Source organism: Bufo gargarizans, chromosome 3, assembly GCF_014858855.1.
Source record: "Bufo gargarizans isolate SCDJY-AF-19 chromosome 3, ASM1485885v1, whole genome shotgun sequence".
Lineage (NCBI taxonomy): Eukaryota > Metazoa > Chordata > Amphibia > Anura > Bufonidae > Bufo > Bufo gargarizans.
In genome coordinates this window covers 494,387,351-494,415,146 of record NC_058082.1, presented here as the reverse complement: position 1 = coordinate 494,415,146, position 27,796 = coordinate 494,387,351, and the positions used below count along the sequence as shown (strand labels likewise).

Here is a 27,796-nt window from a genome sequence, read left to right as displayed (position 1 = left end):
AAGCAGTTACTATTAACTACCACCACTTAGCAGCCAGTCGTTCTGTCTCTGTTGATGATGACGAGGAAGAAGAAGATAGGCTTCACGCCATGCTATCCATGATCTCCTCTCGGAACCTCACAGCTCCTAAAATGATGAAAGGTTTTTATCCTTCTTCCCTCCTAAACCTCCCCACATCTTGCTATAAAGAGGCAATGTTTCCTATATAAAAAGACAATTGTGGTGGCATTATCGGGCGCACAGAACATAATGTGGCACTGAACAGCCGTTTCCTCTGCACTGCTTATAATACTGCATTACAGGGCATATCAGTTAATGAGCAGTTTATCTTCCATGTATAGGAAAAGTACAGTGATCCGTACAAGAGTGTGTCATTTTTACATGCAGTTGATATATAGTTACAACTCACATATAAAGTTGCGTAACATTACAGATACATTTTATTACTGTATTAGATACATTGTATTCATCCACAGCTGCATCATATATTGTAGCCCAGAGCTGAATTCCCAATTCTGCTGATTATTACTGCAGCTAGACAAAACAAACACATAAGGGCTCATGCACAAGACCGTATGTATTTTGCGGTCCGCAAAAAAACGGATCAGCAAAAAAAAACGGAACGGACACGGAAAGAAAATACGTTTATGTGTCTGAGCCCTAACAAACACATCCTTGGGTTGGCTCTCTGCTGCATGGCCTTCTGGGAGAGTTGGTTTTTATCTAGATTAGGTACAGGTATCTAGATTAGGTAGGGTTTGGTATTAGGACTACCATTGAAGAATGCAAACCATGCTTTATACATACAGTAGACTGAGCCAGGAGGCAATATTTGAGGATTTCAGTTCTGAGGTTTTTGAAATTGTAAAACAATGGTGCTTGGGGAACTTTGTACTCGTGCAAATGTCCCCGATACCTGCAAGCCGCTTGCAAAGAAAAAAGGGGGGGGGGGGGTCAGTCAGCACATCCCAAATCGCAGGAGCACGTTGCTATGGCTGAGAACAAGATCGCCTTGACGTGCGGCAGACGGGCTCAAATAATTTTGGACAAAATGATTTGCCAAGCATGTCTAACTTATTATTAATCATTGGAGGCCACAGGGTCGTCCCCCATCATTGGTGGCAGTGGGCAGTTCCGATCGGAGTCCCAGCAGTGTAATGCTGGGGCTCCGATCGGTTACCATGGTAGCCAGGACGCTACTGAAGCCCTGGCTGCCATGGTATGTTAGTGAGCAGCATTATACTCACGTGCGCTGTGGCCGTTGGTCGCTCCTTCTCATAGGTCTGTGCGGCGCATTGCTAATGCTATAAGCATTAGCAATGCGCCGCACCGACAGAAGAAGAAGCGCCCGTCGGCCACGGCGCACGTGAGTATAATACTGCTCACTATGATACCATGGCAGCCAGGGCTTCAGTAGCGTCCTGGCTACCATGGTAACCGATCGGAGCCCCAGCATTACACTGCTGGGACTCTGATCGGAACTGCCCACTGCCACCAATGATGGGAGGGGGACCCTGTGGCCACTGCCACCAATGATTAATACTGGGGGGGGGCGCACTGCCCACTGCCACCAATGATGCGGGGGACCCTGTGGCCACTGCCACCAATGATTAATACTGGGGGGGGGGGCACTGCCAGCAATGATGGGGGGAGGGGGATCCTGTGGCCACTGCCACCAATGATTAATACTAGGAGGGGGGGTTGAGTTACCAGAGGGGGCTGATAAGAGGGAGAGGCTGGGAGGCACATGAGAGGCTGATCAGGGGCTGATCAGAGGCTGGGAGGCTGATCAGAGGCTGGGGGGGCTGATCAAAGGCTGAGGGGCTGATCAGAGGCCGAGGGGCTGATCAGAGGCTGGGGGGCTGATCAGAGGCTGGGGGGCTGATCAGAGGCTGAGGGGCTGATCAAAGGCTGAGGGGCTGATCAGAGGCTGAGGGGGCTGATCAGAGGCTGAGGGGGCTGATCAGAGGCTGAGGGGCTGATCAGAGGCTGGGGGGCTGATCAGAGGCTGGGGGGCTGATCAGAGGCTGAGGGGGCTGATCAGAGGCTGAGGGGGCTGATCAGAGGCTGAGGGGGCTGATCAGAGGCTAAGGGGGCTGATCAGAGGCTGGGGGCTGATCAGAGGCTGGGGGCTGATCAGAGGCTGGGGGCTGTTTTTTGGACTTTTGGTTGGTCAGTGGTCACAAAATAAATGTGTTATTTATTTAATTGTTATAATTGGTATCGGTGAGTACTTAAATAAGAGTATCGGTACTCGTACTCGGTCTAAAAAAAAATGGTATTGGGACATCCCTACTATAAACCATTCGTTCTGGTACAGAATTAACCCTGTAATGTTTTTGTTGTTACTAGAAGTCAATTGACTAGTTACAGATACCCGAAATGGTGAAAAATGACATATAAAAGTATAACAATTAACGTCTCCTTGTGGCTGCCTGGCTGTCCCCATACAGTATAATGTCTCCTTGTGGCTGCCTGGCTGCCCCCATACAGTATAACGCCTCCTTGTGGCTGCCCCATACAGTGTAACGTCTCCTTGTGGCTGCCCCATACAGTATAATGTCTCCTTGTGGCCCCAAGTGTTTTTTTCTTCTAAATGGGCATTTAACGCGATATATATCGTTATCGCGATAAATTTCTTAATATCGTTATCGTGGGAATATTTTTGATATCGTCCAACCCTATATGAGCCTATGGAATAATTTTATGGCACCATATTATGAAACTGTACCAAATGGTTCCATAATACCGCCATTTGTATTATCTAAATTCTGAAGTCTATAAAAATAAAAAAAACTACTAAACAAATATATAGTTGCTGAAACTGAAGTTTTGAAAACATTTATGTTAGAATATTCAACATTCCAAATGATTCAAAAGCATACAAGTAAGGGTGGGTTCCCATTTTGCGTTCTGGATTCCGTTATGGGTTTCCGGAATCCATAAGATGGAAGGACGGATCCGCTATGCTGTCCATAGACTTGTATTATGACGGAATGCAAAACGGAAGCCTTTAAAAGGCATTCCGTCTTATAGAAGTCTATGGGAAGCATAATGGATCCGTCCCGTTTCCGTTATTCAGAACGGAGAAAAAAGTCCTGTCGACAGGACTTTGTTTTCCGTCTTGCATAACGGGAACCAGATGGATCCGTTATGATTCCTATAGACTTCTATAAGACGGAATGCCTTTTAAAGGCTTCATTTTTTACTTCCGTCTTATGGATTCCGTTATTTTCTGTTATAATGGAAAGCCATAATGGAATCCAGAACGCAGATGTGAACCCATCCTTATTGCAATGGAAGACCAATACAGTTTATTATTTGCAAATCTTGGAAAATATTTTTATATTTTAAACATGTACAGGAATGTAATAAATCAGATATTAATTCATTTTAAATAAACGCATGCATAATGACCAACATCTAACATGTACTTAGTTATTTTAGACACTGCAGTTAATTGTGCATGACCTTGATCCCATACCCAAACGGTTGTGTTATTCCTAGCCAGAAGTGCAGCAGAGTTAGGGTGCATTCACACGACTGCAAGTGTTTTGCAGTCCGCAAATTGCAGATACGCAAAACACGGATACCAGCCGTGTGCGTTCCGCAATTTGCGGACCGAACATGGCCAGCGCTATATAGAGAATGCCTAAGCTTGTCCGCGGTTGCGGACAAGAATAGTACATGCTCCATCTTTTTTGCGGGGTCACGGTACGGAACAATGGATGCGGACAGCACACAGTGTGCTGTCCGCATCTTTTGCGGCCCAATTGAAATGAGCGGGTCGGCACCCATTCCGCAAATTTGCAGTTGGGTTGCGGATCCATTTATACGGTTGTGTGAATAAACCCTAACATGAATAAGATAAAAAAATAATATTAATATAAATAAATAAACGTTGTATAACCCTATGTATAGACCAGTTTACGGTTTATATTGATTCCAATTATTATACTACACTTATATTTCTATGATTTATTATCCATGTATTGTATTAAACTTCAGCTGGAAACTAAATGTTTTATTTAGTTATGCTTAAAGGGGTTGTGCAGTGCAAAGATATTGATGACCTATCCTAAAGGGCCTTTTATACGGGCTGAGAATCCTAAAGATAATCGCTAATGAGCGTTCATAAGAATGCTCGTTAGCAATTATCTGGCGGTGTAAATGTATCGCTGATTAACCAGTGAACAAGCAAAACGTTCATCGGGTAATCCGATCACTTATGCACACACAGAAATCGTTGTTTGCCGGCAGCAGATCGTGTAATCACGATCTGCTAGCTGGCAAACAATATGTCAGTATGGGGAAGAGCGATGGCATTAGCGACCACTCCTCCCCATACTGTAGAGGAGATCACTGCATGTAAATGCAGCATTCTCCTCCACCAACATGAATCAGATTGTCGGGAAGGAAAGCTTCCTTCCAGACAATCTGCTGCTCTGTCGTTCCATGTAAAGGGACCTTAAGGATAGGTAATTAGTATCAGATCGGCAGGGGTCCGACTCCCGTCACCTCTGCCGATTAGCTTTTTGAAGAGGTAGCGGCGCTTGTTTTAAGCTCTACTTCCACTTTAAAATTACCTGTGCGCCATCTGCAACGGGTGCTTCCCCCTAGGACCCTCTATGTCGCGCATCCCAGGTGTAGGATATACAGAGTGGTATGTTGCGGCCTAAAATGTCTGTTTATGTGTGTCATGGTGCTCCTACCTGGATATGGCTGAACCCAGGCTTTGGCTCCGAAGCAAAAAATAGGGGGAATAATTGAGGGATTTGAAGAAATAACTTGAGTCCAGACCTTGAGATGAAGTTCAATGGCAGCTTTACTTGAATAAACGTTTCTCCAAAACAGTTTCAGGCTTTGTCTTGGTTCCAGCAAGCTTTAGCATTGAAACTAGCGGGCAAACTCCACTCTGCTATATCTGTTTCTCTCTGGCTCTGCTGTACTGACAGGCTGGCTGTATAACTCAGCTTCTTCCGTATGCTGCACTTCACTTTGTAGTCTGACTCTAGGTTATGCCAGGGAACTTTCCTCCGGGCTCCTGAGGCTTCAAGCTTTGGCCTCCATGGCCAGCAGAGCTTACGGTGCTCTGGCTGGCGTGAGCACGTCCAGCAGAGATGTGCCCCTGCACACCGTTCCCCTAGCTGGGGGTAAACTAGACTGACTAGAACTTGTGCCCACCTCTCTCCAGATGGGGGGTTAGAATGGAATGGGAAGTTCCATTCTATCTAAGGACATCTCTGCCGTGTTTGCTGCCACCTGCTGGTGAACCAGACACATTACATGAACAGTTACATAACATTAGAAATGCACAGTGTGGAGGACCTGGAATAAATACATAAGATGACATTCAGGTTAGACCAATAAAAGTAGTAGCAAAGTGCAGAAATGGTAACACCACTCTGGGGGTGTTACACATCTTCTTTGTAGGAAATGACTAGGAGAAGCAGGTGTAACTTCCCTTGACTGAGAAATGCAGATGTAATTAACAAGCGATACAAAGCACAGATAATTCTAGTGGATGCAGCGCTTGCATGAGCAACACTACCTCTTCAAACTGTTGATCAACGGGGCTGCCAAGAGTCGGACCCCCGCCGATCTGATATTGATGGTCTATCTTGACCATAGGTCATTGATATTGTTGCACTGCTCAACACCTTTAAAGCATGCCATAAATATGTATAAGAGGATTAAAAAATAACTGTCGTTTTTTGTTTTTTTGGGAGTATTGGATTGTGGTGATTAATATCTCCTTGGTGGCCCTATTTCAACTTTTCACTGTGTATTCAATTACCCCTTAATTCCACAGTTTTGTTCCCTGTACTGCCTACTTTTACCTGTGCTTAAAATAGGGTTGCTAGGCATGGTCCTGACATCCAGGGACTGTAAGTAAATGATTAAAGCCAGGTCCTCCCCAACATAACAGTGCCTGGGCTGTGTGCACTTCTCCCTGTCCCTGCGCTTGGCAGACGCTCCCTCACTCAGCAGAGCTGGAGAATGCAGAGTTGGAGCAGCGCAGACCAGGGAAGGGAGATGTGCCATCTGCTCAGTGTATAAATGAAAGCAACATGTGGTAAGAGGACCCCTTTGTGCTGCAGGAGATTAACCCTTTAGGGGGGAGGGCTCTGGTTACTGACACTTTTGGGGGGCTATTGTTACTGGCTAGTGAGGGCAGGCGGGATTAGCCTCAGGATGAGGGCAGTGGCGGCCATCTTAACTGAATAGTGAAATTGCAGTTTTATGCAGACTGGTTGCTAAGGGCTGAATCTTATTAAATATGGGGTAAGTCAGTCTAATAGTAACTGATTCTGGAATATCATGTTATTAGTAACTGCATATATGAAAATTGAAATTAGGGTCTAAATGTGACAGTTATCCTTTTTTTTTTTTATTAATAATAATTTTATTTTACAAAGAGAGAATCTACAGTGATAGATTTTGGTGTCACAAGACAATAATACAGTGATACATAATATCATCATATACTAAATTTCCCTTTTTATCTTCTAACCCCCCCTTCCCTCCCTACAACCCCCTTTTTTCCTTCCTCTCTCCTTCCCTTTTCTCTCTCCGCGGAGCTACCGTCTTTACACCTAATATTATCATTTCAGGTTGCCCCATATCCGCATCCAGGTTGCCTTTTTTCCAGCTGTCTGAGCGAGAATGTGTTCGTATTGCTTAACCCTTTTCATCCGTTCCATCCACTCCTGAAAATTAGGGTATTCTGGAGTACCCCAGTATTTAATAATTAATATTTTGGCCAGTGCAATTCCCCGAAGCCAGAGTATCTGCTCAGTTTTATTTTGGTCTATCTCTGGGAATACACCCAGGACAGCATAATTAATGCAGGCCTCATATTTCATGGGTGAGCTATCCCGCAATTTCCAGAATATTTTAGTCCAGTACTCTTTAATCCCTGGGCATTCCCACAGTAGATGTATATAGTCTCCTCTATCTTTACTGCATTTGTAGCAGTTCTGTTTCCTATTGTTGTAAATAATATGTAAAAGAGCTGGTGTATAATAGAGACGATGTGTAATTTTCAAAAGGATCCATGCATGGGCAGGGGAAACCGTCAATCTTTTAATATTTCTGTAGACGGCGTTCCACGGGATAGGTTCCCCAGTCCGCAGGTCCTTTTCCCATTTAGCCTCACTTCTAAATGTGATTGTTTTAGTATATTCACATTTTAGTTTGGCATAAATGTGTGATATAGAAGTGTTAACAGTCGTATCATAACAAAAATCTAAAAAAGTGTTCCTTACAATTTTTAAGTAATTCTTATTCTCCGTGTAGTGAATAGCGTGTCGTAATTGTTCATATCTAAATTTATCAATAAATCCTAATGTCGTGTCTGGAAGGATTTTATTTAATGACTTAAGCTGTCCTTTAAGAAAAACTTGTGCAATAAAACGTATCCCATATTTTTCCCAATATCCTACATCACCCAGTAACCTAAGTAACAGTTATCCTTTAAACCGATAATATAAATCCCTTAAAGCAACTGTATAAAAGTGAACATAAAAAGCAAGTGTCCATTTTATCTCTGATCTGACATGTTTTATGATGTGACATGCCTTGTCAACTCAAAGCTAAATAAATAGGACAATATCATGAAAAGAACTTCCCCAAATATCAATTCACTAATTTCACAAGATTTTACAGAACAGCAGGGAGGATGCATTTAAGAGCAATTAGATCAGACTGGGTTACGGTTGCCACTTTATTTCCATCTCTATATGCGAAATTAACTGATAGACGATTTGTTATTGGTCTTGTAGTTGCTTGTGGTTTATATTCATTTAGCTATAAGGTAAATCAGCTCCCCTTGCGCTGACTTACTACTGGGCTTGTTGGCATTGTTAGCACTGAGGGATATACAGAGCTGCAGTGTAAATCAGGTTGTAGGGGCAGAGGGAAAGTCTAAATGCATCCTTTGTAATCAAAAATAAGAGCGAATTGTAATTTTCATTAAAATGACTGGGCCCACCATGGCTGGATCATGGTTGTTAAAAGCTAGGACAAATATTCGTTACGTTGGACACAAGTATGAGATTATTGTTCACAGGTCCTTTTGATTTCAACACTATCTGACAACCATCTAGTACAGCACGAGGGCAGCACCCCTGTCCCTTGGTGTCTGCTGACAGGGAGACAAGAATTGGGTATGTTGGAAAATGACATACAAAATCCTGGTTGTGAAGTGGTGGTGGCCCCTGAGCGATTGCCCTTTTACCATTCCTAGAATGCAGGTTGGGGTCTCTGATCATAGCCCAGAGGTGAAAACCCGTCTTTAGCTGTAAATAGATAGCAGATGTACTCCGCACAAACAGCTGTAAATGGAAAAATAACGTTTGCAGTTTTCCAGTATTGAGAATTTATTAGTTGTTGAGATGGAATGTGCCTGCAGCAGGGAGACTACACCGACCCATGCGTGGCTGTGCAGTCTATTGTTAGCAATGTGATTTATTTTCAAAGCTTTAAAGGGCATCTCTCGGCAGATTTGTACCTATGACACTGATCTGACCTGTTACATGTGCACTTGGCAGCTGAAGGCATTGGTGTTGGTTCCATGTTCATATGTGCCTGCAATGCTGAGAAAAATAAAGTTTTAATTTATGCAAATGAGCCTCTAGGAGCAACGGGGGCGTTGCCATTATACCTAGAGGCTCAGCTCTCTCTGCAACTGCCGCGCCCTCTGCACTTTAATAGACAGGACCAGGCAGTGTAAACATCATCACGTCTGGCCCTGTCAATCGAAGTGCAAAGGGCACAGCAGTTGTAGAGAAAACAGAGCCTCCAGGTGTAACAGCAACGCCTCCATTGCTCCTAGAGGCTCATTTGCATATATTAAAATTGTATTTTTCTCAGCAATGCAGGCACATATAAACATGGGACCAACACCAATGTCTTCAGCTGCCAAGTGCACATGTAACAGGTCAGCCAGTATTATAGGTACAAATCTGCTGACAGATGCCCTTTAAATACAAATGTTTAAAAAATAAAAAATAAAAATACCTATAGAAAGAGGTGAGATTGCAACTCCACAAACGCTTCTCTGCTGGTGTATAAAGTAATAGAAATGAATAACTGGGATTATTTGCAAATGCATTGTGTTCTGCCTCCCGATAATGACATCACTGTTGTTCCAGGGTTTGCTTGCCCTTGTCTGCTGGTGTTTGCAACATGCTCGACCTTTGCATGTGGCCAATTTTGCAGCTATCCAAATAAATGATGAATGGAACATAATGAGGATGCTGTTCACTTATAATTCTTCAACGACTCCGGTACCTTTCATCTGGATCTTTAGGTTCTGTGGGGTTCTGATTTTCCATTTTGTAATCGATTATTCATATCAATAATTTCATCTTCTCCATGTGATTACTTTTTTTATTATTATTATTATTATTCTTATGATTTATTTATTTATTTTTTACTCGGGCCCGTGAAAAATAACCTAATTAATGGTAATATCATAATCCAAACAATTGCAGCAGATGGCTGGGGGAATCTACTTTTTATACTTTAATTGATATAGAAATAAATGCAATACAATTTTGGCCATCCAACTCCCTCCCTGAAGAATTAAGGTGAAGAGCATTTTTTCATTAAAATTTGGCTTTCCTTGGCAGTTTTTATTTCTATATTTCTTTTTTTTTTTATTAATGTGGCATGTTTTTGCATTGCTGTGACTTCATTTTGCCTGCCTATATAAAACCCTTTCCCCTCTGACAAAAAAAGTAATACCCACCAGTGGGAAATGTTAATTTTTAGAAATTTCCCAACAGATTTTTTTTTTTCCATCACTTGGAATATAATATAATTCTGACAGAGCTTAAGACACTGAGGGGGGAAGGGGGTGACCTCCACTTACATCTATACATTGCTTTTGCTGGTTAACCAAATCTTTTCATTGCACCTTGGTTTTTTTGATGCATGAACCACCTATATCTCCCCCCATATGGTCTTTGTAATGTTTCTCCTGCACTTGTATGGATTTTTTTTATTATTATTTGCTTGTAGTGAGGTCTGCAATTTGGACCTTTTACCATGGCTTCCTCCCCTGCTGAAATGAATGGCCTAATTCCTTTTCTACATTATGCTATTATTTGCCCCCTATGGAGGCGAAATGTTTGGTGATCTGGTTTATGTTGGTGACTTAATTCATGTCATGGGGAGAGCTGAAAGGCCTTAATCATTAAAGTTATGTTTTATATGCAAACATGTTAAAAAATGTGTCCTTTTAGGATTGAAGAGAGTCTGTCACCAGCAACCTCCCTCTCAAAATGTTTGCATAGACACATAGCTGGGGTTCATCTAATTAAAATGAGATTTTTCTTTTGTTGATCCGAGGCTCCATTCCCGAGTTATGATATTTTTTCCTAATATGCAAAGTTGGTGCTTGGTTCAAAGAGGGAGTCACCATTGCTCTCATTGCACCCAAGTTACGCTCCGTTCGGTGGGCAGTGCTTTGTCGCTGCCTTGCCCTGTCAATCAGCGCAGTAAGGGAGAAGCAGAAATGAGCAAAGCTTGTGTGCAATGTCAACAACAGTGATGCCCTCGTTGCACCAAACATCTACTTGCATTTTAGGGAAAAAGCATCAAAACTCAGGAACAGAGTCTCGGATTACTAAAGGAAAAATAACGTTTTATCAAGGTGAACTACAGTTATGTGTCTATGCAAATAGTTGGATGAGGAGGTCACTAGTGACAGATTCCCTTTGCGGACCATGGCTACATTGTACTTTATTACATTTGGATCTGAGGCATAGCCCATTGAAGTTATGCAGCCCTTTGCTCTTAGGAGTAAGACAATTTAAATCTAAAACCTGAAGGACATGGGCATCACCTCTCATAGAGTATATTCATGAAACTCAATCACATGAGAGCCAAATTTGGAGAAACACATCTACAGTTGTAGGACAGTAGTCAATGTACTGTGACCAAACAGTGCTCACTCCAAGTCAGAGCTCTGATATATGATATGAGACATGTACCTGGGTTCGTTGGATATGGCTTCTTGACTGTAAATAAGAATGTTCTCTTTCACTGGCAGAGATCTCAAAAATGGTAACTTTTTTTAAGTATAAACTTTTTTTAAAGTATAAAAAATCTTGGATATTTTACATACCAACTACCTTCTTTTGAGTTTCTTGTCTACAGTGACTTAAAGTGGCACTGTACTTTCAGAAAACTTATGATATGTCATAGTGACACATCAAAAGTTTTGATTGGTGAGGTCTGAGCACTGAGACCCCACGCCGATCACTAGAAGGAGGAGAGAGAAATGCTCGTCAGACAACTACTTCTTAAGACTCTACCATAATTGTGTCTACAAGTTGTCTGAACTTGAATAATTATTTGAATGGGGTGAAGGAGAATAATCCTCTGCCAGTCACTTTAGGCATTAGAAGTTGGGAGGTCCAACACGCATTCGATTTTCCAACTATCCTTCATAATTGGCAGGTTCAGCTGAAGTTTTTTGTGTATGAGCAGCTTAACTGTTTATATGTGAAGCCTCCGACCCACCAATGTAACTTATTAATTGTTCTAGACAGTACCATGCTAACTAATGTAAAATTCTTACAGTTTCTGCCTTTAATGTTTTGGTTTTTTTTTGCAGCGAGCTTTGGCCAGTTAGGCATTCCTCGTGCAGCAGCCATGAAATGTAGTATTACATGGTGGCCATTCAAAAGGACAAATCTAGTCCACCAGAACATCGTGGCTCTCCATTCTCTTTCAGGGGAATCATGAGCAGGGGTGGGGAGGGAGGACTCTATGATGTCCATCTGCTCATAGGGCCTATTAGTCAGGAGGTGTCTCCATATGTCATTATAGACTAAATAAGCATATCGCTTAGCGCACACAAACGCATAGTCCATCCAAAAAAAAAAATGCAGTCTTCTCTAAGCAACACTTATGGGTCAACAGTATAGCTGAGAAAAATAAGAGGCTAGTTACTGACAGGTACAAATGGCAGATACATCATTATTGAATGTAAGGCCGTGTTCAATAACCAGGAGCTTTTCTGAACATTATTTGTATTGGATTCATCCTGTCCTGTGTTTGATTGATATATCTCTCCAGACTCCAGAGACGTGATAGAGATGCAAGGATTTGGTGCTAATCTTTTGCCCTGGCAGCTTAATGAATATTGCAGTCAGGGATCGCCGTGTCTGTCCTGCTCCACGGGAAGCTCTCCGTATGATCTTTCCAGCTGCTGTACCTGCGTCCACGACAGGTGAGACTTCCCTTAGTGCCTGACATTGATGATGTAGTGTGATTATAGTTTATACGGTTGTGAATATAGAACTTTACTGAATCTACATGGCTGACATTTTTGTAATAGATGTTTTAATAAAGAATACATTCTGATTTTATAGTGGTTAATTAGTTTGCTTTTTTTCCTATATGAAAATGAACTGAAATAACATAATTAATATATGAATATCATATTTCCTGTGTTGGTGGCATGGCACACATTATTGTTCCGGACTCCTAGGGTAACATAGTTTTTAAGGCTAAAAAAAGACATCTGTCCATCCAGTTCAGCCTGTTATCCTGCAAGTTGATCCAGACAAAGACAAAAAACCCAGTGAGGTAGAAGCCAGCTTATCTCATTTTAGGGGAAACAATTACTTCCCGACTGCAATCAGGCAATCAGAATGATTCCCTGGAATGGGATCCACCGTCTTGTGCTGAACAAACCAACACTTCAGAGACGCAGAGCACGTACCGGACATCTGCCGAGAGCGGGACAGGGCATCGGACGGGCAGACGAGCGCCATCTGTAACAGAGAGAGAATTATCTTGCCATATCTGATACCATCACATTTCCAACTTGGGGAATGTGTTTGCCAACCTGTTCAACGGCAATCCCCACAATAGCTTTAATGTAGAGACTGTAGACTATAAGAACATCAGCTTCATAGTATGGGACGTGGGTGGTCAGGACAAGTTCAGACGCCTCGACGCCACTACTTCCAGAACACACAAGGACTGATCTTTATGGTGGAAAGCAATGATCTGGAGCAAGTGAACAAGGCCATGGAGGAGCTGATGAGGATGCTGGCAGAGGATGAGCTCTGAGATGCCGTCTTGCTACTCTTTCCTAACTAACAGGAACTGCCCACCGCTATGAACACAGCAGAAATCACTGACAAGTTAGGATTTCACTCCCTCCACTACAGGAACTGGTACACCAGAAATTTATGGAAATATGGCGACCGTGGATGGTTCATGTGGGACACTTCCACTCGAATACCTAACACATTTCTTGTTACTATTACATATGATCTTCTTCTATCCCATAGAGTTAGGAGATGACTCAGCCCATGCTTTGCACTAGATTCCGAGTTTATTTGCTTCACAGACACATCTTATTGCCTGCCTTGAAACTCCCTGCTGATACCAGTCTGCTCACTTTGATGCAGCGAGCATTATGAAATCTTCATACCCTCCTTTTTTACCCTTCCTACCCCGTTTACCACTTTTCCCTTATCTTCCCAACTCCTTTTATCCCTTCTGTTGCTCCATATTGAACATGTTAAAACTGTGGCCTTGAGTGGAAATGTCCTCAATGCTCTGGAAATTGTATTTGTAAAGCTAGGACTCATCCGTGTTAGCCATTTATTTCTGTGCTGTCATGGCCTTTTGTTGTAACATTTACTTGTTTTCTTTAATGAAAAGAGATTTAAAAAAAAGAATAACTCCTTGGATAGACGACCCTTCTCCAGAAATCTAGTAACTATAACCTGTAATATTATTACACTCCAGAAATACATCCAGGCCCCTCTTGAACTCTTTTATTGTACTCACCATCACCACCTCCTCAGGCAGAGAGTTCCATAGTCTCACTGCTCTTACCGTAAAGAATCCTTTTCTATGTTTGTGTACAAACCTTCTTTCCTCCAGACACAGAGGATGTCCCCTCGTCACAGTCCTGGGGAAAAATAGATGACTGGATAGATCTCTGTACTGACCCCTGATATATTTATACATAGTTATTAGAAAACTATGACAGGGCAGTACAGAGATCTCTCCTATGTTCTATTTATACCCAGGACTGGGACCGTGACAAGGGGACATCCTCTATGTAGAATAGCACTGTCATAAAGACCCCAGAAAAGCCTTCTGGTAAGCTCACATCTTACAGCTATGTTCTAGGCAGCCACATTGCCTCTGAGCACTGCCATACAGACCTGGTACACCTGCATTAGGCCTGTCGGTGACAAAAGTACCATAATTCCTGTAGTTGTTTACTACAAAAAGGGAACCACAGTATGTGCAGTGTTTCAATTCGGTCTATACGCTGTCAGGACACAGAACAGCGCAGCACCCGGAGAAGACCAGGGAGTAATACCAACGATAGCAGCGCTACACTAACCACTCCCTGATCCTACTGTAATAATGAGTGCTTCCATAATGGAAGCACTCAGTAGTATTCGCTTTACAAGACGCGCTGTCTTCTAAAATGAAAAATATGGTATTTTACAATTTAGGAGCACTAATTGTAGAAAATATTAAAAAATCCCAGCAATTCCTATCGTCCTCCTCGTAATCCTATCATGTCTCATTGCAGTGAAAACTAACAAACATTCCCTATTATCTCACCCCTCTCCACAATCATGAGCAAATTGTGCAGAGTATGGAAGTTATCCCCAATCCATAGGATAGGGGTTAACTAACTGATCAGTGGGGCCTGACTGCTGGGACCCCTGGTAGAACAAGGAGATAGAAGTGCTCATACAGATCGCTCTCTAGTCGCTGAAGGCGACGGGCTCAATATAAAGTCTAAGAGACCATCTCCAGTCTGTCTCCTCCAGTGAGGAGTGAACACTCTGTGTGAGGACTTCTATCTCCTTGTTCTGGTGACTACAGGGACACGTCAAGAATTTTTTTCAGAAATAAATGCCTAAGAATAGGTCATATTCTTCGTCTATGGCTGTGATGGCTAACCTCCGGCACTCCAGATGTGGTGAAACTACGAATCCTAGCATGCGCCATTCATTTCTATGGAGTTCTGAGAGTGGGAGTTGTAGTTCTTGGAAGTTGTACATTTACCACAGCTGGAGTGCCAGACGTTAGCCATCACAGGTCTATGGTAACAATTGAGACTGGTTCAATGTCACTCCAAGTGTTTCTGTGCTGCAGGTACTCTTATTCTTACTATGGTTCATTGCATATGTTATGAATGTGAGACCTCAGGCAACGGAAAACGTGTGACTAATGTGCTCACGTATATATAATTTTGTGGTTTTTAGGCGATTGTCCAACACGTAAACAGAGTCCTAGCAAAGTTCATCTAAGAGTTTATTCACATGTTGCAGTTGTGTTTCCACCACAATCTTCCCAAAATCATGAAAAATTTAAGCATTTTGCTGCTATTTTCAAACATTTACATCGAAAACAGTGACCTGATTGTGACATGTGAATAAACCCTTAGGCTAATTTCACACTAGCAAGTTTTAAGTCCTGATGCGTTGCGTTTTTTTGAACGTACAGCATCCGGACTGAATCCTGACCAGTTCATTTTAATGGCTCTGTGTACATGAGCGTTGTTTTTCATCATCTTTGTGTTCTGGAAAAATCACAGCATGTTCTATATAGTCCGTTTTTCACGCAGCCCTTGACCCATAGAAATGAATGGGACTGTGTGAAATACGGAAGGGATCTGGTTGCAATGCGTTTTTCACTGATGGTTGCTCGGAAATGTGGATTGTTATTCTTCAGTTTTTCTTCAAGCGTGTTAAAGATGCATGTAAAGCGCATGCAATCCGGAGAAAACTAAAACACTGAATGCAATCTCAGAAAAAACCTAATTGAACTTGCTTGAAAATAATCAATTTTTCACTGAACGAACCCTGACTTTTTCCTTATTGCTCGTGTGAAAGAGGCCTTAGAGTTTATACTTGGCAGATCATATACAGCCGGCACTGACATTTATTTCTGTCCACAGGGCACCACTAAAGTTATTGTGTGAAAACATGAAAAGACAGATTGTTTCCAGAGCTTTCTATGGATGTAAGTCAATATCTTTTTTTTTTTTTGTTGGTTGTATGATCAAGGCCATCAAAGTATGTGGTACAGTTTGCAAAGGAAATAGTAGACAAGCAAGCCAAGTGAAACGGGGTCACTCAAAAGTCAAACAGTTCAAAGGGAAAATAATTAAATATTGTTCACTGTCTCTGTTGGCCAAATGGCCACATGGACTGCCTGACATCTCTGCCAGCCCTGTCTCAAGACTTTTTGAAGCAGTGACTGGAGGGAAGAAAAGATGGCACTGTAGAGTGGATCGGTAAGTGCATGACTAGCAAATAGTGTTAGTCAGGTAAGTTGCTGACACATTACAATTGGTTTTCCATTAGGTATGTTGCTGTGACTTCACAGGCAGGTCTCAAGCAGGTAAGCTGCTGTGACATCACAAGTGAGTTTCCATCAAGTTAGGTGTTGCAATATCATGGGTGTGTTTCCATCAGGTTAGCCGAGTTTCCATCAAGTTAGGTGTTGCAATATCATGGGTGTGTTTCCATCAGGTTAGCCGTTGTGACATCACAAGTGAGTTTCCATCAAGTTAGGTGCTGTGACATCACAATTGAGTTTTCATCAAGTTAGGTGCTGTGACATCACAAGTGAGTTTCCATCAGGTTAGGTGCAGTGACATCACAAGTGTGCTTCCATCAGGTTAGCTGCTGTGACATCACAAGTGTGCTTCCATCAAGTTAGCTTCTATGACATCACACATGTGTTTCCATCAAGTTAGCTGCTATGACATCACACCTGTGTTCCCATCAGGCTAGCTGCTGTGACATCACAAGTGTGCTTCCATCAGGTTAGCTGCTGTGACATCACAAGTGTGCTTCCATCAGGTTAGGTGCAGTGACATCACAAGTGAGTTTCCATCAGGTTAGGTGCAGTGACATCACAAGTGTGCTTCCATCAGGTTAGCTGCTGTGACATCGAAAGTGTGTTTCCATCAAGTTAGCTGTTGTGACATCACAAGTGAGTTTCCATCAGGTTAGGTGCAGTGACATCACAAGTGTGCTTCCATCAGGTTAGCTGCTGTGACATCGAAAGTGGCACTTTGCGATAAATAAGTGGGTATTTGGTTGCAGGTTGGGCACTCGGTTTCTAAAAGGTTCACCATCACTGTCCTATGGCATTACAACTTTATTTCCATCAGGTTAGCTATTGTAAGATCACAGGTATGTTTCCATGAGGTTAGCTTCTGTGACATCACAGGTATGTTTCCATGAGGTTAGCTTCTGTGACATCACAGGTGTGTTTCCATGAGGTTAGCTGCTATGACATCACAAATGTGTTTCCATCAAGTTAGCTCCTGTGACATCACAGCTATTCAGTCATATAAGCTATAGTGACAATGGTGAGCTTTAATCAGGTAAGTTCAGGGGTGAACATACCATATGCACAACCAAATTAGGAATTGGAAATTGAGGCTTCAATATGCTTTTCTTGCTTAGGTGCCCTCTTCTTTAGCTGTTCTGCTTAGATCCAGTTTCTCCTCATCTCTCAATACATTAGTTTGACATTCTTAGCAGTCTGACGCATGAAATTACCTTCTTTCCACGAAACAACAATAGACTGACGTGTTTCTAGAAGCCATCTCAATATGACCATTTGTGAAGCCAGAATTGGACTTTACAATAGAAAGAAGTGCATTACATATTTTCCAGAATATGTGAAACCCAAAGAAAGAGAACACAGCTTATACCCATTATTCTATATAAAATAAAGCAATTATAATTATCTATATTACAAATAGTGAGCATTTAACCCCTTCAGGACTGTCCCTGTACATATCCTGCAGAAGTCCGGTGGTTTAAAAATGGTGCCTGCTCCTGAGTACCCATACATAGCCGATGGATTTCTGCTATTTTAAACAGCAGACACCGGGGATGATAACACAGATCACAGACATTTAACCCCATCAGATGCCATGGTTAGTTGTGACTACAGCATCTGAGGTGGCTTGCAGAGCTCACAAGCCAGAACAACTTTCCGGAGCTGAGATCGGAGAAGACATTTATATTACTACACTCCAGAATTACATCCAGGCCCCTCTTGAACTTTTTTAGTGAGCTCACTATCACCACCTCCTCAGGCACAGTTTCATTGTCTCTCTGCTCTTACCGTAAAGAATCCTCTTCTATGTTTGTGTACAAACCTTCTTTCCTCCAGACACAGAGGATGTCCCCACATCACAGTCACAGTCCTGGGAATGAATAGAAGATGGGAGAGATCTCTGTACTGACCCCTGATATATTTATACATAGTGATTTGATCTCCCCTCAGTCGTCTTTTTTTCTAAAGTGAATAACCATAATTTTGATAATCTTTCAGGGTACTGTAGTCCACCCATTCTAGTTATTACTTTAGTTGCCCTCCTCTGAACCCTCTCCAGCTCTGCTATGTCTGCCTTGTTCACAGGAGCCCAAAACTGTACACAATACTCCATGTGTGGTCTGACCAGTGATTTTTAAAGTGGTAGGACTATGTTCTCATCACGGGCATCTATGCCCCTTTTGATGCAACCCATTATCTTATTGGCAGCAGCTGCCTGACACTGATTTATACAGCTTAGTTTTCCATTCACTAAAATTCCTAGGTCCTTTTCCATGTCACCCAGTGTTTTACCATTTAGTATGTACTGGTGACTTGCATTATTCCTTTCCATATGCATAACCTTACATTTGTCAGTTTTAAACCTCATCTGCCACTTCTCTGCCCAAGCCTACTATGTATTTAGATCCATCTGCAGCCGTATACTGTCCTCTTCCGTATTAATTACCTTACACAGTTTAGTGTCAAGTGCAAAAATGTATATTTTACTGTGCAAGCCTTCTACAAGATCATTAATAAATACATTGAAGAGAATAGGGCCCAATACTGACCCCTGAGGTACTCCACTAGTGACAGTGACCCAATCTGAGTATGTACCATTAATAACCACCCTCTGTTTTCTATCACTGAGCCAGTTACCTAACCACATGCAGATATTGTCTCCCAGTCCAAGCATTCTCATTTTATATACTAACCTTTTATGTGGTACAGTGTCAAGTGCTTTGGAGAAGTCCAGATACACGACATCCATTGATTCGCCGCTGTCAAGTCTAGAACTTACCTCCTTATAGAAACTGATTAAATTAGTTTAACATGACCGATCCCTCATGAAGCCATGCTAATATGGCATTTTTTGCTTATTGTCATTGAGGTACTCCAAGATAGCATCTCTTAGAAAACCTTCAAACAGTTTAGCCACGACAGATGTTAAACTTAGCGGCCTAAAGTTTCTGGGCTCTGTTTTTGGACCCTTTTTGAATATTGGCACCACATTTGCTATGTGCCAATCCTGTCATTATAGAGTCCTTAAATATCAGAAATAAGGGTCTGGCTATTACATTACTTAATTCTTTTAGGATATGGGAGTGTATGCCATCTGGTCCCAGCAATTTGTCTATTTTAATATTTTTAAGACGCCGCTGTACTTCTTACTGGGTCAGACAGGGAACTTTTAATGGGGAATATATTTTTGTTTGTTGTTTAGGTTGGAGCGGTTTTCAAATTGAATGTTAAACAATCATTGTTAAAACAATGTGGCCTTTGGCCGGTCTACATGTTGCATATGAGTTGCAGTTTTTGCAGCGCCAAGCGAAATATTATACATAAAGGTTTTTTTCAATGTATAAAGCCCCTTACTTCCTGCCAAGTAAAAAAAAATCTTACATAACCCGTTTGATTAGTTAATATATGAGAAACTCTATGGGGGATATTTATTAAGACCAACTTGCAGGATAACAGGCCGAACTGGATGGACAAATGTCTTTTTTCGGCCTTATATACTATGTTACTATGTATAACACGACATATCTATCCCTCACTGGCATCAGATGCACCACATAATAAGATCCACATATCTGTTAATAATTGTGGTCTATCTGTCCATGCGCTAAAATAGAAGTCTACACCAGCAAAGGATCACCAGCTATAATGTACTCTAGTTTCCTGGGATAGATTATATAATAGATGTGCCGGGCCAGCTGGCACCACACCTGCACCGGTCCCCACCCCACTCTGCCCTCTTTTTGGAAAAGAGCAAGTATAGAAAGGTAGGTGACAAGTAATCTGAATACAACTCCAGCCCTCACATTGGTTCTTATACACCATTCTCAGGCTGTACATCTACCTATGATCAGAGTAGGTGCCATCACTGGATCTCTGTACCCTGGCTGGGTCACTCACTGGCCCATCTTATTGTAGTACCATATATGGCTGACCAGTGTGTTCAATATCTTCAATTACTGTTTCCCATTAAAAATTTTACTAACACCGACCCCCCCCCCCCCCACACACACACACACACACACACACCACCACCACCACCAGCAGCACCATCTGAATTCCAGCTGTGAGTGTCAAGTTAAAAGACTGTCTTTGTGTACTAAGACCTGCAGTTCTACAAAATCTGGAAAGGTAAAGGTTGACTGACCTAAGACAGACCTTCCTAGAATTTGCCATAGGAATCTGGACCAAAGACAGTGTTGCTGGTACTTGTAGTCCTACAGTACAAGCTGTCCAGTCCTGAACCAAACTAAACTATCTATAAGTATGCAAAGAGTACAGCGACTAGTCAGACAGATGGGCTGTGGGAGTCTGAAAGCAGAGCTTATTGGCCATCACAGCTATCAACCAGGCCCCAAAGCAGCTGTCATGCCTGCTACCCTGATAGTTACCCCATGCTCCGATTCTATGAGGTTCTGCAGCAGCTGATACCCCTATCTCCCCACCATATATTTATACTGTTCCCATTTGTCTCACTGGTCCAGTACATGGGTCCAAGTGTTGTTAATTTCTGGCAGTTACCAGTTAGGGCTCATGCACAGGGCTGTAGCTTTAGTACGCATCCAATCCACATTTTTTGCGCATCGGATGTGGACCAATTCATCTCAGTGGGGCCACAAAAAAAGTCTGTAAGTCCGTTCTGTAGCCCTGTAGAAAAATAGAACATCTACTATTCTTGTCCGTTCTGCAGACAAGGATAGGACATTTCTGCAGGAGGAACAAAACATGGCAGCAGGCTCTAAGCCGGTATCTGCAATTTACAGACCGCAAAAACAGATACGGTTGTGTGCAGGAGCCCTTAGCTGTGACCCACCATCAGTTAAATTCTACGACATAAAAATATTTCACGTTCCACACTTGCTGGACTTTGAAATCCCCCCAAATTCCATGATCCATGTGTCTGTGCTGTCCCTTCCTATAGGCTGACTGACCACATTATGGAAGTCCAGTAGTGGACTCCCTTTGGTTCAGTTGGCTGCTCCTACAAACTGCATCCCAGACAGGAGCGTGGAGGAGCTGTAAGTGTTAGCTATTGGATTGAATTTGTAGTAGTCCAGTCTAATACATAATGGTCTATTTAAGAACCCCCTCCACATATGTGCCCCTTTTTAGAAGTAAAATTTCAATATTTTTTAATGGCCAACAAATTATCCTATTTGATATTTTAGCGCCCATGAACTTTCATTTACATCTGGGTAAACAAGTAAAATAAAGCTTTAGTGTGCACTAATTTAAAAAGGAGCTGTCACCTCTCATGACATACTTTTCCCCCATGAAATAACAATTTCAGAGCATCTTTCCATATAACTCTATGTTGTGCCATTCCTCTAATATACAGTACCTGCTAGAAGCTCCTGAACGCATTGCCAGCAGTCTGCTATAAAGTTGCAGCTGGCTGTTACCAGTTAGGGGGTGTGTCCCTGCAGTCTGACATTGGCAGCACTGGTTGGCTAGTGTCAGACTGTGCAGGGACACACCCCCTAACTGGTAACAGCCAGCTGCCCCTTTATTGCAGACCTTCTTTGCAACCTGCTGGCAATTAGTTCATAACTTCTAGCAGGAATAAAAGAGTATTGGCACAACATAGAGTCATATGAAAAGATGCTGCAGACATGTCAGGAGAGGTGATGGGGTCTCCTTAATTATCAGGTACTCGGCATCATGTTCTTAGGTTTCTTCCTGTGCTTCTTCTCTGCAGGGCTTGCATACTGTCGCCATCTGTCTACGGTACGAACACATCTCTCGGCCCTTGTCCATCACTCAATAATTCCACCTGACAAACCCACTGATGCATCTGGTGGCTTAACCAAAGAAGTGTGGAGCAAATATCAGAAGGACATGAAGGTAAATTATGTCTATCTTACATTACAGTTCTTTGTCTCCACTTTCATATAAATAAATAATGATTTAATCACTGTATAGATGAAAAGTTCTGCAGTTCCTCCTCATTTTGCAGATTTGGTTGGTGACAGAACACTCGTGGATACAGTTGTATCTAGTCTAGGCAGCGCTCTGTGAGCTCCATACATCAGCAGCTGCTGCACACATCTTTACCATACAATGTTTCAGTCTAGAGTCCAGACTGCTTAGCTCGACTGTACTGGTATTTCAGGGTTTCACTTAAAGGGGTTATCCAAGATAATAAAAAATGGGGACAGCAGCAAATGTCATAAAATAACAAAAAAAGGCATTCTCACCACCTTCTCCCCCGCTGCCTCACCTATTTTTCCCATTATGCTTCCAGCATTGCGATCCAGTCCTCCCAGCCAGTGTTTGTTCCTTGACTGCAGCAGTGACGTCCCGTACAAACCATCCTGTAGTCAATCAAGGGCCTCAGCAGTCACATCCTGTATATATAATTGGCTGCATGGTGACCTGGTATGCACGGAATCTTCCTGTAAGAAGTACGGACCGTTGTGTGCTGTTCCTGCACATTTATTTCCTCTGGAATGCACGGAATGTCACTGCTACTGCCAGGAAGATGACATCAGCGCCGCAGAACCAGAGCGCAACACTGGAAGTGGCATGGGAGAAAAGGCATGAATACAACATTTTTGTTATTAGTGACCATGGCATCTAAGAAGTTAGACAGAGGGAGGGATAACCCAAGCAGTTGTCCTGACACCTAGTCCTACCATGTTAGGACTTATATTACAGGATACCAGTAAAATCACAGGACACTGCTATACAGAGATATTGCAGTATATTGCACAAGCAAACAAGCAATTTCATGTTCAAGCTCCCTAAGAGGACTAAAAAAAAAACTAAAAATGTTAAAATGCAAAAAAAAACATTAAAAATACAATTCTTAAAAATAAAAAAGACCTTTTCCATATTTATCATATTTAAAATACAATAAAAAATAATTGGCATAATCTTAACGTTGAATGGAAGCAGCGCTGAAGTAACAAGGCATGACCACTACCAGTGGATAGAGTTGTGTAGTTCTAGTGCCTGGCACTGCGGGGGTGTCAGGAGTCGGAGGCTCGTCGATGTAATATTGATAACCTATCCTACAGATGGGTCATCAATACATAAATCTCAGAGAACTCCTTCAAGCACACATGGGTATGCCTGCATGTGTATTGTATATAAGATATGTCCACTTCTCACATACAGCAAATACAGAATATATTTAAAGGGAACCAGTGTGTCACACATCAGTTCAAGGTAAGTGGTTGCCGAGAACCAACATCATAATAATTGCCGCACAGGCCTTGAAAAGAGTCAAATCTACCTGAGAAGAGTCATGGTTATTCATAATCTCCTGCTCTCTCACCCACCTACTGATGATTGGCAGTTCTCTCCTAGAGAGAAAGCGAGAAAACTAGGTAGAAGACTGTCAGTCATCAGCAGGTGGGCAGGGAGAGCAGGGATTCATGGATAACCAGGACTCTTCTCAGGTGGCCGGGACTCTTTTCCAGGCCCAGTCTGCAACGATTGTGATGTTGGTTCTCGGCAACTACTTCGTTTTAACTTCTAAATAACACACCGCTAAAATCAACTCACCCGTTAGTATTGGCAGCATAAAGTTGATGACAGGTTCCCTTTAAAGGTGTATTCTGGTTTTGTGATGTTGATGACCTATCCTCAGGACGGGTCGTTAATTGCAGATTGGTGGAGGTCCGACTCTCAGCACCCCCGCAGATCACCTGCTTGAAGGGGCTGTGGCGCTAGTACGAGAGCTGCATCCTCATCACTGTTTACCTGCATGCCAGGTGATCGGGGGGGTGCCAAGAGTCAGCCCTACACCAGTGTGAATTTGATGACCTCTACCTAGGATAGGTCGTCAATTTCATGAAACTGTAATACCCCTTTAAAAAGGGAGTTCTTTATGAGACGGATGATTTTCTAATTATGATCAACCAGTTGATGGGATTTTACCTGATAATTTGCCCCTCCGTTATTGATTCAATACCCCCAGTACGTGATAATATAACAATGTGTGTTCTCTCTTGGCCAGTGCAAACTGTAAAGGGCGTCCATGTGTCAGCATTTCCTGCCTCTTAGAAACACAATCTGTGGGGCCTCACATTGACTTTGCTTTGAAATCTCTAAACATTTAGCATTTACTTTTTTTGCAGTTCCATTTCCAAGTTAAAATCTAAACTTCAGCACACAGTTGCACACAGGTCGTAAATCATTCTGTGCTTTACACTCCTTTTCTGACTAGATGAATTTGCCACATTATTATATTGTTGCTGGCTGTGTAATTTTGTTTTAAAAAATCTGTTCTGGATAGGATGGGCCATCACTATCAGATTGGTGTGGGTCCAGCACCCCAGTGATCAGCTGCTTGGTGGAGCCCTGACCACAGAAACAAACACAGTGGATAGGGTCGGAAGCCTACAGCGCCGTACACAGTGTAGTGGCCATTCTCAGGTATTGCAGCTCAGCTCTCAATCTCTACTATGGGGGCACGGCCACTATACAGTAGATAGAGCTATCTGCTTCTGACTCCATCCATTGTGGGTATCCTGCATGTCTGACCAAGAACTATGTCATATTGATGGCCTATTCTAAGGATACTTCTCCTGGGAATATAAGCTGTTTAGAGCTAAGTTGAAATACTAGCAACAGCTTACTGTATGGACAACAGGAGCAGACTCCATTCTCAATGGTGCTCACACGATTTAACCCCATTTTGTATTAGATTATCCAGGATTCCATAGGGTATATGTTGAAAATGCTCTCCTCTGTGTCCCCCTCAATGAAAAGAGTGGTATGACTTAGGCCTCATGCACACGACCATTGTTTTGGTCCGCATCCGAGCTGCAGTTTTTGCAGCTTGGATGTGGACCCATTCACTTTAATGGGGCCGCAAAAGATGCGGACAGCACTCCGTGTGCTGTCAGCATCCATTGCTCCGTTCCGTGGTCCGCAAAAAAAAATATCACCTGTCCTATTCTTCTCCGTTTTGCGGACAAGAATAGGCAGTTATATCAATGGCTGTCCGTGCTGTTCAGCAAATTGCGGAACACACGGATGCCTTCCGTGTTTTGCAAACACACAACAGGCGTGTGCATGAGGCCTTATACAGATATTCCTTGTTTTTCCTCTTGTCTCTACATATCCCGAGATGTGTGGCTTTAGATGACCAGTTTTGAAAACAAATATGATTTGTCAGGAGTTGTTTATCATATACAGTTGCAAGAAAAAGTATGTGAACCCTTTGGAATGATGTGGATTTCTGCACAAATTGGTCATAAAATGTGATCTGATCTTCATCTAAGTCACAACAATAGACAATCGCAGTCTGCTTAAACTAATAACACACAAAGAATTAAATGTTACCATGTTTTTATTGAACACACCATGTAAACATTCACAGTGCAGGTGGAAAAAGTATGTGAACCCCTTGGATTTAATAACTGGTTGAACCTCCTTTCGCAGCAATAACTTCAACCAAACGTTTCCTGTAGTTGCAGATCAGACGTGCACAACGGTCAGGAGTAATTCTTGACTATTCCTCTTTATAGAACTTTTTCAGTTCAGCAATATTCTTGGGATATCTGGTGTGAATCGCTTTCTTGAGGTCATGCCACAGCATCTCAATCGGGTTGAGGTCAGGACTCTGACTGGGCCACTCCAGAAGGCGTATTTTCTTCTGTTTAATCCATTCTGTTGTTGATTTACTTCTATGCTTTGGGTCGTTGTCCTGTTGCAACACCCATCTTCTGTTGAGCTTCAGCTGGTTGACGGATGGCCTTAAGTTCTCCTGCAAAATGTCTTGATAAACTTGGGAATTCATTTTTCTTTCGATGATAGCAATCCGTCCAGGCCCTGATGCAGCAAAGCAGCCCCAAACCATGATGCCCCCACCACCATACTTCACAGTTGGGATGAGGTTTTGATGTTGGTGTGCTGTGCCTCTTTTTCTCCACAAATAGTGTTGTGTGTTTCTTCCAAACAACCGAACATTGGTTTCATCTGTCCACAGAATATTTTGCCAGTACTGCTGTGGAACATCCAGGTGCTCTTGTGCAAACTGTAAGCGTGCAGCAATGTTTTTTTTGGACAGCAGTGGCTTCCTCTGTGGTATCCTCCCATGAAATCCATTCTTGTTTAGTGTTTTACGTATCGTGGATTCGCTTACAGGGATGTTAGCATATGCCAGAGACTTTTGTAAGTCTTTAGCTGACACTCTAGGATTCTTATTCACCTCTTTGAGCAGTCTGCGCTGTGCTCTTGCAGTCATCTTTCGAGGACGGCCACTCCTAGGGAGAGTAGCAGCAGTGCTGAACTTTCTCCATTTATAGACAGTTTGTCTTACCGTGGACTGATGAACAGCAAGGCTTTTGGAGATACTTTTATAACCCTTTCTAGCTTTATGCAACAATTCTTAATCGTAGGTCTTCTGAGAGCTCTTTTGTGTGAGGCATTATTCACATCAGGCAATGCTTCTTGTGAAAAGCAAACCCAGAACTGGTGTGTGTTTTTTATAGGGCAGGGCAGCAGTAACCAACACCTCCAATCTCATCTCATTGATTGGACTCCAGTTGGCTAAAACACTCACTCCAATTAGCTCTTGGAGATGTTATTAGTCTAGGGGTTCACATACTTTTTCCACCTGCACTGTGAATGTTTACATGGTGTGTTCAATAAAAACATGGTAACATTTAATTCTTTGTGTATTATTAGTTTAAGCAGACTGTGATTGTCTATTGTTGTGACTTAGATGGAGATCAGATCACATTTTATGACCAATTTGTGCAAAAATCCATATCATTCCAAAGGGGTCACATACTTTTTCTTGCAACTGTATGTGTCTATGTGTGGCCACCCAGTGGTTGGGACATGAATTGCAGCTTGTTCAGTGTTTTAGTAGCATTTCATGATAATGTATTGATTTTATATAATCAGAAATATTGTACAGTTTTCAAACCAGCACCTGGATCTGAATACTTTTTTAATTGCATGTAATTAAAGATTTTGTATAGCCACTGAGCTATTCAATATAATGTATCTGTATAGTGCCACCTGTTCTTTGTTCTTTTTCTTATTTCTTTGTCCTTCTCACTAAGATGGCCGCACATGCTCAGTTTCACCCGTCCACTGCCTTCTGAGCTGTGATAGGTAGAGCATGGGCACGCTCCCTTAGCTCCAGCAGAAAAGACACTCCCCTTGAGGTGCCAGCTTGATATAAATCTAGCAGAACAACGAATTAATGATCTTTGAATCCATGCGAGGCACAGGGCTGGTTCTAGCTTTGTTAGAAAGAGATTGTCATGTGCTATATGATGTCTGATCTTCATTCTTTATATTAATCATGGGATAACCCCCTTTAATGAAATTTGCAAAAAGTTAAGGCTGGACACTTCTGTAGGCAATATAGGAATTTTGGACTGGCACCTACTGCAATAGGACTAAAGGAGGGATGGTCTGTCATATTTGAGAGCTGAGAATGAGATGGTCTGCACCCTGTGTGATTAAA

General features: G+C 42.3%; 1 protein-coding gene across 2 annotated transcripts in view; it reads left to right on the top strand.

The window, feature by feature from the left end:
* Positions 1–27,796, top strand: part of SGSM2 (small G protein signaling modulator 2) — a 393,993-nt gene that overhangs the window by 329,901 nt on the left and 36,296 nt on the right. Inside the window, exons 12-15 of one of the 2 annotated variants that reach the window (XM_044286963.1) lie at positions 7–141; positions 12,091–12,244; positions 15,962–16,026; positions 22,061–22,206. In XM_044286963.1, the coding sequence (XP_044142898.1) occupies positions 7–141; positions 12,091–12,244; positions 15,962–16,026; positions 22,061–22,206 (500 nt within the window). The remainder of the gene's footprint in view (positions 1–6; positions 142–12,090; positions 12,245–15,961; positions 16,027–22,060; positions 22,207–27,796) is intronic. The other variant, XM_044286961.1, reaches the window with a different exon arrangement.